This window comes from Oryctolagus cuniculus, chromosome 5 (assembly GCF_051225735.1).
Source record: "Oryctolagus cuniculus isolate XC-2025 breed Fujian yellow rabbit chromosome 5, ASM5122573v1, whole genome shotgun sequence".
Lineage (NCBI taxonomy): Eukaryota > Metazoa > Chordata > Mammalia > Lagomorpha > Leporidae > Oryctolagus > Oryctolagus cuniculus.
Window position 1 is genome coordinate 60,047,505 of NC_142871.1, and position 13,887 is coordinate 60,061,391.

General features: G+C 33.5%; 1 protein-coding gene and 1 non-coding gene across 10 annotated transcripts in view; both read left to right on the forward strand.

Moving 5' to 3' along the window:
* Positions 1 to 13,887, forward strand: part of REV3L (REV3 like, DNA directed polymerase zeta catalytic subunit) — a 192,145-nt gene that overhangs the window by 83,400 nt on the left and 94,858 nt on the right. For 7 of the 9 annotated variants that reach the window (XR_011388583.2, XR_011388582.2, XR_016234543.1 and 4 more), the window contains 5 exons: positions 4,904 to 4,998; positions 6,398 to 6,502; positions 7,787 to 7,871; positions 7,954 to 8,105; positions 12,787 to 12,906. Coding sequence is in view for 5 of the 9 variants with exons in the window: in XM_008263376.5 (XP_008261598.2) it covers positions 4,904 to 4,998; positions 6,398 to 6,502; positions 7,787 to 7,871; positions 7,954 to 8,105; positions 12,787 to 12,906 (557 nt within the window). In the remaining 4 variants the exon portion in view is untranslated. The remainder of the gene's footprint in view (positions 1 to 4,903; positions 4,999 to 6,397; positions 6,503 to 7,786; positions 7,872 to 7,953; positions 8,106 to 12,786; positions 12,907 to 13,887) is intronic. The other 2 variants (XM_070073697.2, XM_002714920.6) reach the window with 1 other exon arrangement.
* On the forward strand, positions 2,461 to 2,522 carry LOC127493339 (U7 small nuclear RNA). Its single transcript, XR_007923393.1, has one exon. It is a non-coding gene; the product is annotated as a U7 small nuclear RNA (small nuclear RNA).

Here is a 13,887-nt window from a genome sequence, read left to right on the forward strand (position 1 = left end):
CGACACACACTGTTTGAGAATAAGTTTTGCAGTTAATTCTTACAGTATAACTCATTAAGGACAGAGGTCCTACATGGGGAATAAGTGCACAGTGACTGCTGTTGTTAATTTAGCAATTAACACTCTTATTTATGATATCAGTGATCACCTGAGGCTCTTGCCATGAGCTGCCAAGTGTATGGAAGCCTTTTGTGACCACAAGCTCTGTCAGTATTTAGACAAGGCCATAAGCAATCTAGAAGTTCTCTCCTCCCTTCAGAGAAAAGTACATTTTTCTTTGATGGCCCCTTCTTTCCACTGGGGTCTCACTAACAGAGATCCTTCATGTAGGATGTTCTTTGCCACAGTGTCTTGGCTTTCCATGCCTGAAATGATTAGGCCTATAAATTGTCAAGTAAAAAAATCACATCTGTAATGAAATAGCAATTTAAAACTGAAATAACAAATATTTTAAAATAAAAAGCCACTCAAATTTGTAAATATCAAATAATTATGGGAAAAGTACATCAATATTTTGTGTTTATGAGCAATATGTGTAATTTCTTTTAATGTGTTTTATTTTTCAGATTTATTTATTCATTTGAGAGACAGAGAGCAGTCTTCTGTCCACTGATTTCACTCCCCAAATGGTTGCAAAGGCCAAGTTTGGGCAGGCCAAGGACAGGACCCACAAACTTTATCCTGGTCTCTCATGTGGGTGACAGTGGCCCAGTGGCCCAGTTACTTCGGCCATCTTCTGCCTTCCTGGACACATTAGCAGGAAACTGGATGAGAAGCAGAGCAGCTGGAATTGTAACTGGCACTCTGATATGGGATACTGGTGTTGCCAGAGGCAGCTTAACCTATTGCACCACAATATGGGCCCCTCTTTCAATTATTTTATTATTGATTCTATTTGTTAAGAGATGATATATTCCAAATATTTATATTTCTCTGCTATAAAGCAGACATGTAATCCTCATGTAAATTAGTTATCAATTAATAGGTTTATCTACGTAGAACTCGGTAATTTCTGTTTTATCCAGAGTGTTGTCCAAGCTTGATGCTTTTATTGGTTAGTTGAATATTGGCAAGGTAGTTAGGGTTTTCCTCCTTTCACTACACATATGTCACACAATATTTTTTAAGCAGATTTTTAAGAGTACAAGTTAGAAGTAGTGTTTAAATAAGTGACTTTTTTATTTCATAAATAAATGTGAATTTCTAATCAAAGATAAAAAGACTTCTTTATGTTTTAATTTATATAGTTTCAAATCCCTAATACTGATGTGTACTTGGCAAAATTTTCATATTACAGAGTTACTTAGGATTATTTAATACTTAAAGTTAGGAGGTGGGCCTTTGGTGCAGCAGTTAATAACTCTAGTTGGGATGCACACATCCCATATTTAAGTACCGTGGATTGAGTCGCAGTTTTGCTCCTGATTCTAGATTCCTGCTAATGCACACTCTTGAGAGGCAGCAGGTAATTGCTCAAGTATTCAGTTTCTTGCTCCTGGCTTTTGTGGGCATTTGAGGAGTGAACCAGCTGATGGGCAATCTTTCTCCACCCCAGCCCCTGCCATACCTTTCTGTCTTTCAAATAAATAAAAATGATAAATATTTGAGACACATAAAATTAGTTAAGAAAGAATCTCAGTAAAGTTTGTTAGAAATATTTTAGGACTGGTATATTTTATCAGAATGAGGATGTAAAGACTTCAAAGTAATATGAACAATGACTTCTTTTACCTCTTCACTCAGCTTTCCACATAATCAGGACTTTTTGGTACATATAAATGTGTACTTCTTAGTTTCTTCTCAGATGCAACAGAATTATTTTTATAATCATATTGAGATAGTATTAATTTTAGAAAGATTATTATTATTGCCATACTGAATTCACATATTGAATCAATCCAGAGCAAAGTGACCAATAAGCTTCTTGCTATTTCATTTTTTTATGCCTGTGACACGTCATTTTCACTCTAAAGTTAAGAAATCAGCTTGACCCAAGTGCTTTTTACCAACTCACTAGATCCCTTATTTTTAAAGGTTCACACTTAGTAGCTTTTTTTATTTTTTGTATGGTCAATCAAAATTAAACTTTATATGTAATTTGAAGCCCTTTTTTAAACAGATATATTTCTGGTTAAGTCATAAGCTTGTAGTAAAGTTTCATTGATTGGGAATAATTTTTGTGAAATTATGATAGTAAAAACTTTGAATTTTATAATGTATTTTTAAGAACCCTATTTTATTTTAAGAGTTGTACAAATATGAGAAAGGATAGGAGTAGACCACTAAGTAAAATTAGATGTTACTCAGAATTGGAATTTATAATAAATACAGGAGATATATATATCAAATTATTCAATATTTTTGTATTTTTGTCATGCTTATATTAAATGAAAATTTATAATTTCATCAAATACAAATAACAGATAATTAAAAATTTTTACCATAAATTAATACTCCAGACAGTGTTACAGCTCTTTTTGAATTTGTCTAGCAGGTTTTCCGGTTTGTACCGGAAAGCCTAAAAAAGAAATACTCTAACACTGTAATCTTATTTCTGTCCCCAGTGCTAGCATCTTCTGAGTGCTTTTTTTTTTTTAAAGATGTGTTGTATATCCTTTTACAAACAGTATTACAAGAACTGTAACAAATAGAGCAACAGGTTGTAGGGAGATGGGGTGCTGAGTCAGCAACTCCACAATTCTTAACTTGGCTAACTCAATGTAAATTACCATGTGTTATGGAACTTCATTTGCCTGCATGTTAAATCCACAAAAATCAAGAGTGTACAGTAGTAATCTCAACCAGATAATCCAAAATGTCTAGAGAGATTTTCAGAATTACAGATGTCTGAGCTTTAACCTCAGAGATTCTAATTAATAGAGCTCATGTTAAATTATGGATAGAAATGTTCATAATAGCACAGTTATCTAATTACTATTGTATTGCTTTTTGGCCTTTGATGACTAAAGTGAATGGGCTACGTGTATTTGCTGACTCAAATTTTTATACTTATTCTGTGTACTGGAAACAGATTTTCAATTCTGAAAACTATTTCCTTTGCCCAGAAATACCACTTGTTCTGAATGTCTGAACCAGTTTCATAATAAGGCCAAAAAATAGTTGTAAATTTCTACTGTGAGATTATATTATTTCCCTCTTTGATAAGAATGTACTAGTTTTAGGATATTCATCCTTGTTGTTTATGATATAGTTCTTCAAATTATAAAACTTTTTAGTAGAAGAAACCTGTTGATGATAAACTATTTTATATGGTACTTTAATTCATGTTAAAATGGATATTATTAGATTATATGAATAAAGAGGACAGTCTACATTGAGAATTATTTTTTTCTGAAAGTGAAAGGGATATACTGCAATAGGTTGACTAATATGTCCCTTCTCTATCTGTGGTAAAAAATTGTGTGTGTGTGTGTGCATGTGTCTGTGTATATATGTGCATACATATGTGTGTGTGTTAGTGTCTGAATTTTAAAGCTTGAAACCATAACAAATTGAGTGAAATAAGCCTGACCCAAGAAGACAAATACCACATATTCTTCCTTATATGTGAGAGCTAAAATTTAAAAAAAAGAAAAGAAAAAAGAAATATCTGTGTGTATCTGTATTGCTGCAAAAATAGTTTTGTAAAACTTTGTTTTATGCCTTTGTCAGACCAATGGTTAAAAATGTGCTGTAGTTTTAATGATCTGTGATTACTTTAAAATTTACTATGTATAGGTGAAATGGTCATTTTTCCATTCAATTATTGTTTATAGCCATTGTCTATATTCCCACTGAACTAGGATCTTTTTGCTTTATACTTGTTAAACTTCTTATTCAGTGAGGATTAAGCCTTTTTTCTATAATGTAAATTTAAAATGTTATCAAAAACTAAAAAAAGAGGAAGAAGAGTAGAGGGAGGAAGAGAATATCATTATGTTCTTAGAAGTGAATCTACAGAGCACATTGAATCTGTTAACTACTAATTAAAAATTTAAAATAAAACAAATTAATTTCTAATGTTGATATCAAAATTTCCTTAGGCAAGGATAGTAAGAAATGAGGTTTTGCTAATACATTTCTCTTACAACATTAAAAGTGTTTCAAATCAAATGAAATAAGCCACTTTCAAGTAAAATCAGATCTCCCCTTTCATTTAATGTCTGTTTTTGTTGGACATGTTATTTTGGAATGAGTAAACTGGGATCCATGCTAGTTTTCTGTTCATTGTGTCATGCAGGAACATGTGGTATCATTCTAAACTTTTGTGGCTCTGATTCTCTGTTTAAAAAAAAAAGGCTTTGAATCAAATAACATTATTTCCTAGCTAGGATCCCACTATTGGAACATTCATGTGGTTTATCAGTTTTATGGTTATGAGGAATTATAAAGCATTGTCCAGCTCAGTATTAGTTTAGAGCAGGAAGAATAGTGAGTACCATTTGCCTACTTTTCATTATGCTTCCCTTCTGTTATTTCTGGTTGTGTGTTCTCTCCTAAATGTTTGAAAGTCATCTATGATAGCTGAGAAGGGGGCCTCTAGGCAACTGATTTTATATGTGTATGTTTTTTGATATCCAGTGTCATTTTGCCCTGGGTATGCTCATATGCTGAAACATTGTCTATTCCTTATATATAATCTAATTAACCAAAACATGAAGAATATACAGCAAAAGATCCCAGAGACTTCAATATAGTAGATTTTCTAATTTTCTTATCCTGTGTTCCCTTTATATTTTCACACACAGCATCAATTATGTCATGAATAATTGTGAATGTTTAATGTCATCAGACTTTCTAACTACTACCTGAACATGAACTTTTGTATAAGTAAGAAAAAAATCTTAGCAGAGTTTAGTCTAGCATAATCATCATACTTTTTGTTATCTTCTTTTTCTTGCAGCTCTTTAATACTGGAAGGTGTTGAACCACAGAGTACATGTGAATTAGAAGTGGATGCTGTAGCTGCTGACATCTTAAATCGGCTGGACATTGAAGGCATATACACAATTCTTAATATGTTTTTATTTTTTTTATTTATTTATTTATTTTTTTTTTTATTTTTTATTTTTTGACAGGCAGAGTGGACAGTGAGAGAGAGAGACAGAGAGAAAGGTCTTCCTTTGCCGTTGGTTCACCCTCCAATGGCCGCCGCGGCCGGCGCGCTGCGGCCGGCGCACCGCGCTGATCCAATGGCAGGAGCCAGGAGCCAGGTGCTTTTCCTGGTCTCCCATGGGGTGCAGGGCCCAAGCACCTGGGCCATCCTCCACTGCACTCCCTGGCCACAGCAGAGGGCTGGCCTGGAAGAGGGGCAACCGGGACAGAATCCGGCGCCCCGACCGGGACTAGAACCCGGTGTGCCGGCGCCGCTAGGTGGAGGATTAGCCTAGTGAGCCGCGGCGCCGGCCAATATGTTTTTATTTTTAAAAATCAGTGACCCAGGGGCAGACAGTTTGCACAACTGTTAAGACACCCACTTGGGATGCCCACATCCTATATCAGAGTGCTTGGGTTTGAGTCCCAGCTCTGCTTCCAATTCTGGTTTCCTGATAATGATCACCTAAGGAGGCAATAGGTGGTGACCCAAATACATGACTTCCGGCCACCCATGTGGGCAACCCAGACTGGCAACCCAGATGGAGACCCAAATTCCTAGATGTGGGGTGGACCAGCCTGACTGGTCCAGGAATAAACCAACAGATCAAAGACCTCTGTCTGTCTGCCTTTTACATTAAATGAAAAAAGTCAGTGACCAAAGTAGAGTGGAAAATTAGGGAAGCAAATGTTATGTAGAGTGTTTCTGTACTTACAAGATTATCATTTTTTTCATTTATATGAGTATGCTTGTATGGATATGAAGCTAAAATGATACTAAATAAAGTTAGCCAATATAAAATAATTTCATATATTCTGCCTTTTGCTTTCAGATCGTATACCAGGGAGAGGATGATTAGATTTATTGGCTGTCATGAAATGTTAGTATTTTAAGCACTTACTGGGTTCTTGGTGTTGAACCACAGAGTACCTGTAGGAAGAAAACAAAAAAAGAACTATCATAATAAATATAGAAGAAAACTAAAAAGTAAAGTAATAAATGTAGGGTGAGATAGTTTGTTCATATTATAATACAAACTAGGTACTTGTTCTTAGAGACAAAGTTTATGATGAAAAGTGATTTTTTTTTAGTTTGTCTATATTATAATATAAACGAGGTACTTGTTAAAAGGCAAAGTTTATGATGAAAAGTTTGATTTTTTTTAGTTTGTCTATATTATAATATAAACTAGGTACTTGTTGTTAAAAGGCAAAGTTTATGATGAAAAGTTTGATTTTTTTTTAAAGCAAGTATTTTTTTAACTTTGATCCTTGTCGCATTGACGTATTATTGTGATTACAGCTCAGATTGGTGGAAACCCTGGTTTACAGGCCATATGGGAGGATGAAAAGCAGCGGCGTAGAAACAGAAATGAAACTTCTCAAATTAGCCAACCTGAATCACAAGGTATAAAACAATGGTACTCTGAGAATTTTAAAACTAAACATTTTAATGGAGCAGGGTTAACCTTTAGTTTCTCCTTTGACATTTGATTTTACTTTTCAAATTACCTTTCATTTTTTTATGTATTTTTCCTGTCGATTCCTGTACAACCAGAAAATTCTTTACCTTTACAGTCATTTCCAAAGTGTCCCTGTCTGCCTCTCTCCATAAGAAATTGACATATTCTATATTATAGACCTCTGTGTTTCCTAATGAGATATAGAAAACTTAGAAAACTATGAATCCCAACTTAGAAACACTGCCTAGTTAATTAAGCTTTGAAAAGTAATCTGTGAAATATTGCTAAATTGTTTCTGGGTATGTCATATAAGTTCTCACTTTGATAAATGTGGACAGCTTGGAAGAAAATATTTTCATATTATTAATCACTGCTACATTCATGCAGAATTTGAGGAAACTTCAATAAACACTATGGATACAATAAAAAATTTAAAAGTAAAAAATTAGGGCCAGCATTGTAACATAGCAGGTTAAGCCACTGCCTGCAGCACTGACATCCCAAAAGGCACAGAGTCATGTCCTAACTGTTCTACTTCTGACCCAGCTCCCTGCTAATGGCCTGGGAAAGCAGCAGAGGTTGGCCCAAGTGCTTGGGCCCTGCATCCACTTTGGAGACTTGTATGCAAGTCCTGCCTCCTGGCTTCAACCTGGCCCAGCTCTAACTGTTGCAGTCATTTGCAGAGTGAGCCAGCAGATGGATGATCTCTGTCTCACTCCCTCTCTTTGTAACTCTGCCTTTCAAAAAGTTAAAATAAATCTTTAAAAGAAAGGTAAAAGATTAGAGGACACACTTAAAAAGGCATACATATTTGAAATACAATAGTAACCCTATATTGAAGTCCAACTAGAATATTAAAATCTTATTAAGCAAGTAATGTAAAAATGTTTTGATGAATTTTTAGTGCCTTTTAAAGTAGAAATATATCTGATAAGGTGAAGATTTTTAGTTTCAAAGTATATGATATGTATATAAGTTGAGAACAGTGTATTTTAGATTTAGGTTATAATTACAGAACTTATATTGAACTGATTTTAAGTCTTTAATTTTGTAACTTCAATAAAAATTTTCCTTTTGTTTGATTCTATAATAGAATTACATGATGTGGTATTATATATGTCAAGCGAAAAATAGGAATGTGCCACCATTTTCAAAGCTACTTTAGAAGAAAGCAAAACATTTCAGGCATTTGCTATATACATTTTTTAATGCATTGTTAAAATTAAAAGATTGCAGGTTTGTGCCAGCAACAGAAGGTGAAAAAAAATTTCAGAAGAGACTTCAGGAAATTCTCAAACAGAATGATTTCTCTGTGTAAGTGATTATTATAGATCAGAAAAAAATTTTATTGCATTTGTTATCTAATTTTTTTTATAAAAGATATGTTTTAATTAAGCAGAACATTATCAGGATCTGTGGACTACAGTGATGGATCCCAGGAATTCTCTGCTGAGTTAACATTGCACTCTGAGATTCTGTCTCCTGAAATGCTTCATTGTACGCCAGCCAATATGGTAGAAGTTCATAAAGATGTGGAGTCGAGCAAAGGTGAGGTTGTCTTTTCAAGACATCTTTTCATTCTTTCACGACATTTCAAGACATGGTATACAGAAAATGCTACAACTGCCATCTGTGTATCTGCACTGAGATATAATATTTTACCGAGTTTGCTAGGGTGTGTTTTCCTAAAAAGTAAACATGAACATGGCAAAAAACCTCTTTTCTAGTCCTTTACCTACATTTATAAAGATAAGCACCATCCTGTAGTTGATATAAACTGTTACCATATGTGATTTTGAATTTATATATACTATAACAATTTTTTATATATACTATAACAATATATACTACTATTTCAGGTTTTAAATTTTGTGTAAACAGAATCCTGCTTGGCCTAGTTTAACCAACTTACTGTTTTCATTCAACATTATAGTTTTAAGCAACTTATTTGAGGTATTTCCATAGCATAATGCTCACTCATTTTAAGTGTATAATTCAGTGAGTGGTCCATGGTAAATTTACAGAATAGTATGAACAATTCCACAATCCAATTTTAGAACATTTCTGTCAGCCCAAAGATCCTTTGGGTCCATTTATATTTATGACTGCTTTTACCTCTAGTTCCAAGTAACCAGTAATCTACTTTCTTGTCTGTCTACATTTGCCTTTTCTAGCTAAATGCTATAAATGAAATCATGCAAGATGCAGTCTTTTGTACCTTGGTTCTTTCACTTAGCAAAATACTCCCAAAGTTTATCAGTGTTGTAGTAAATATCAGTGTTCCATTCCTTTTTATTGCTGAGTAGTATTCCATTTGTGTGGATATGTTTTGTTAATTCATTTATTGGTTGATGGATATTTGTTTTCACTTTGGACTGTTACAATAATGCTGCTATACATAGTAAAACATGAAATGTAAAATAAATATGAAAGAGTTGCAAAGTAATGGAAATAATAGCAAACTAAACAAATTTGAGAAAAAAAATCACTACAGAGATTACCTTTGCAGAGAAAAAAATAAGGAATAATGTTGCTGTGAACATTTATATATGGATATAGGAATATGTTTTCATTTCTCTTGAGTGGATACCAATGAGTAGAATTGGTAAGTTATATGGTAAACTTGTATTTAAGTTGTTAATAAAGCTTTTTCCAAAGGGGCTTCATTTTTTTATTTCTGTGTGGCTCAACATTCTCATTAATGTTTATTATTATCTATCTTTTTAAATGAATCATCCTGATGTAAAGGAGATACCACCTGTGGTTTTTTCAATTCTCTCCTTACTAATGTTGTTGAGCATCTTTTTAGGTAAACATTGTAACTTTGAAATTTTTTCTTGTTCATTCATTTTAGCTGCTGATTAGTGTTCCATTTTAAAACTAAACATTTTGTCCGTTTCTCTACAAGTATTAAATGGTTTTTACTTCGGATGTTAGGATGGTATATTGTCCTCTACCTAGACAGCATCTGTTCTAATGGTATTTCTGTGACGCATTTAGCCCATACATGACTGGTAAATAAAGGAATAATGAAAATTCTACTCAGGAATCACCGTGTTTCATATGCAATTTTCATAGGCAAAGAGCGCCTCAAAAATAATTGCTTGTATCAAATAATACATATAAAAATTTTTGTCACTACAGTTCTTTGAAATGGTATCTACTTATTTCAACCTGCATTTCTTAGTTACCAATAAGTTTGAGATCCTTTAATGGCCGTTTGGATTTCTTTATCTGAGAATTACTTATTCATGTTTATTGCTCATTTTCTGTTGAGTCTTTTTTCTCACTGATTTGTAAAAGTTCCCCATATTTTCTAGATATTTAACCTTTATCAGTTATATTTCCTGTAGAGATACTTTCTCCTACTCTAGGTTTCTCTCTTAAAAGTCTTTGAAAAATGCTTAGCTTCTTTTTTCCTTTTTTAAAAAATGTATCTTTAATTTTAGTGCTTTGTATATCTCCAATTTTAGTGTTGAGTTTGCCAATATTGTCCTTGAAGGTTTGGCTTTCGTACTATCATAAAAATTTTCTCTGAATTATTTATTCTGAGGCTTATTATGCCTACAGTTTGGTTTTTCACTTTTAATTCAGTTCATATGAAATTTTATTTCAGTTAGTTGTGCCCACATATTTATTGAATGGTGTTTAATCTCACTGAATTCCTCTGCCCCTGTCCTTTTCCAAACTGTGTTAATATGCTTTTTTATATTACCTGTTGCTTTATAACATCTTATCAGAGCAGCTCTTCCTTTAATAAGCTTCAAAATTGTCTACTCTTGATACTTTAAAAAACCTCCCTTGGAGCCAATGTTGTGGCATAACGGGTTAGGCCTGTGACACTGCCTGTGACACTGCCATCCCATATGGGCACCAGTTGGAATCCAGGCTGCTCTCCTTCCAATCCAGCTCCCTGCTAATGTGCCTGGGAAAGCAGCCAAAGATGGTCCATGTCCCTGGGCTCCTACACCCACATGGGACAACCAGAAGAAGCTCCTGGCTTTGGCTTGGCTCAGCTCCAGCCATTGTGGCCATTTGGAGAGTGAATCAGCGGATGGAAGATTGATTCTGTCTCTCTCTCTCTCTCTCTCTTTCCCTCTCTCTGTAACTCTGCCTTTCAAATAAAATAAATAAATCTTAAAAAAAAAAACAAAACTCCCTGAGGCAAATTTTAGGAATATGTTGTTTTATTTCTAGGAAGATTCCTGTTGGGATATTATTGGAAATTTCATTGAATTTGTAGACTGGTTTAAGAACATTTTTATTGTTTCTGTATCAAATCATCTCATCTATAAACATGATATATTTTTTATTTTATTTTATCTTTTTTCATGTTCTTCAATAACATCTTATAATTCTTCGTGAAATTACCATATATGCATTTTCCAGGTACCATATAATTGTTAACAGTTGTTAAATTTTATCCTTCAAAAAGTGTATCTTACTGGTATTAGGGAACTTCATTGCCATACTAGTCTTTTAACCAGCAGCCTTTATTAGCGTTAATGGTTTAGATGTATTTTCCCTTGGATGTTCCATATATAGTGTCATTATGTGCAAATTTATTTCTTCCTTCCCCATACTTAGAATTTTTATTTTCATGTCTTAATGTAATGCCAAATAGTTCTGCCTAGTATTGATAGAAATGTTAATAGTCTTTTTCCTGACTTTAAATGGAATGCCTTCTATATTTTGTTAAAAATGGAATTTAGTACAGAATCTTGGTAGACATACTTTAATTAAATTAATATCCCTTTTAATTCTTGTTTGCTAAAAAGTTTCTTGTTTCTTAAGTTATGAGTAGATAAGTAAATTAAATATTACCTGATGTCCTTTTCTAAATTTATTGGGGTAAACAGTTTCTCTTTTACTTAGTTAATATGATGAGTTATATTAAAATGTTTTTAGTGGGATGAGCATTTGGCACAGTAGTAAGCTGCTGTATAGGACGCCCATATACCATACCAGAGTGCCTAGATTTGATTCCCTGCTCCACTTCCCATCTAGTTTCCTATTAATGTGCAGTCATGGAGAGCAGCAGATAATGGCTCAAGTGCTTGACTCCCTGCCACTCATGTAGGAAATCCAGATGGAGCTGGGGGCTCTTTGCTTAGCATTTGGGGAGTGAAAGAGTGGATGGAAGATCTGTCACTTTGTCTCTCCCTTCCTCTCCCTCTCCTCCTTCTCCTTTCCCCTCCCTGGCTCTCTTCTTTTGTTATGCTTTTCAATTAGATGAAAATAAATAAAACTTGATCCAAGGAAGAACTATTTTCTTTTTTTTTTAAGATTTATTTTATTTATTTGAAAGAATTACAGAAAGAGGTAGAGACAGAGAGAGAGAGGTCTTCCATCTGCTAGTTCACTCCCCAGATGGCTGCAACGGCCAGAGCTGCACCCATCCAAAGCCAGGAGCCAGGAGCCTCTTCCACATCTCTCAGGGTGCAGGGGCCCAAGGACTTGGGCCATGTTCTACTGCTTTCCCAGGCCATAGCAGAGAGCTGGATTGGAAGAGGGGCAGCTGGGACTAAAACCGGCACCCATATGGGATGCCAGAGCTTTAACCCGCTGCGCCACAGCCGCCGGCCCTGAGAACTATTTTCAAGTTAATTCTCATATTAACTGCCTGTCATTTTTTCTATGTAAACTTTTTTCCCCCTGTACTACTTTGTGTTTTTTTTTTTCTCTGTCTCTTTGAGTGGGTTATAATATGGGATTTATTTTACCTTTGTTCTTAAAATTACTTAATTCTTCTGTGCATTAGTTCCTCTTTAAAGATTACTTGTTGAAAGACTAGTATTTTTACATAGCAAAGGGAAGGTTTTCTGAAAAGTATAAAATTAGTGTAAAAATGAATTTATTTTTTGTTTTTAAATCATAGGGAATAAAGAATTTTTTTACTCAAATAATAATTGCTGTTTTCTTTTCCAGAGTTTGTAACTGTCTATATGTATTAAACAGAATTGAAAGCATTAGATTATAAATCCTTGGTAATTCATATAGTCCAAGGAATTTTTGGGTTTTTTGTTTTTTATTAATCCATGTGGTTGGTTAAATATTCCTGTGGTTTTTAAATTATGTTTTATTACATATTTATATAACATGTTACTAATGCTTCTAGAATTTTAATTAGGATTACATTATAATGCTTTCCAATTTGCACAAATTCTAAGTGATAAATTTTAGATTTAGACTATTGCCTTAATGTTTTTGTGTTCTTTGTCATCTTAAGGTCACACTAGACATGAAGTGGAGGAAGCTGTTATTAATGAAGAAGCAATTTTGAACCTTATGGAACATAGTCAGACTTTTCAGCCTTTGACCCAAAGACTGAGTGAGTCACCAAGCTTCAGTAAGTAACAATGCTACCATAAATACTCAGCATTTTAAATCACTGGAAGTTTGTGTGTTCAGAAGAAATATATTTTTCTTTGACTTGAAGAGTTCAGCAAATACTGAGTGTAATAACAGTAAAGCTCTGGATTAAATCAGGTAGCTTTGTTTATTTTCTACATCACTTTCTAAAAAACAATTGTCAAAATAATTTTATAAACTTTATTTTGGGGTAAAACCATATTTCTTTAGGATAGTAAAGGCATTTATTTTGTATTAGCATTCTCCAAAGTTAAGCACATTAAGAACATTAAGGTTGGTTTTGTTTTGTTTTTCTTGCTTAGTATCAGAAATTTCATGGGACAGTGCCTTTCAAACCATTAATTTTTAACTAGCATAGCACACAGCAGTTATTTCTAATTGTCTTTGAATCATACTAAATGCATTTTCATTAGCATCATAAACTATTTACAATATTTCTGATAATTTAGTCTAACCTACTGGCATCTTTTGCAGAAATTTATTTAAAATTTCATTGTATGGAGTAAGATATCCTTAAACTTCATACCTCTTATTTTAATTAGTATAGTGATTATGTTTTTTCCTTTGTTGCTTTTTTCATTTTTATAGTGTTGAATGTGATCCCAGCTGCATACGCTATCCTTTCTTTGCTGTTGACATTTTCATCAGAATGAAATATAAATTGACTGTTTATGGACAATTCCAAAATTATTGTACACACTTGTATTATAAACAGGGGTAGGGAACTTTTTTTCTTTTTAGATGAATAGCCATCACTTTTTGGCCTTTTGGCTAGGATCAAGTGTAGATGAATAGCTACATGCAGGAAAAAAAATCATCCTAAGTTCACACTGAAATAATGAGATTTATAGTCTAAAATGTTTTATTTCTCCATCTGAATAAATATATATACTAATATATTTTAAATTGCCTTCTACTTATAAAAGTAGTGAAGAAGGGAACTTTGGCAAAGTTAAAG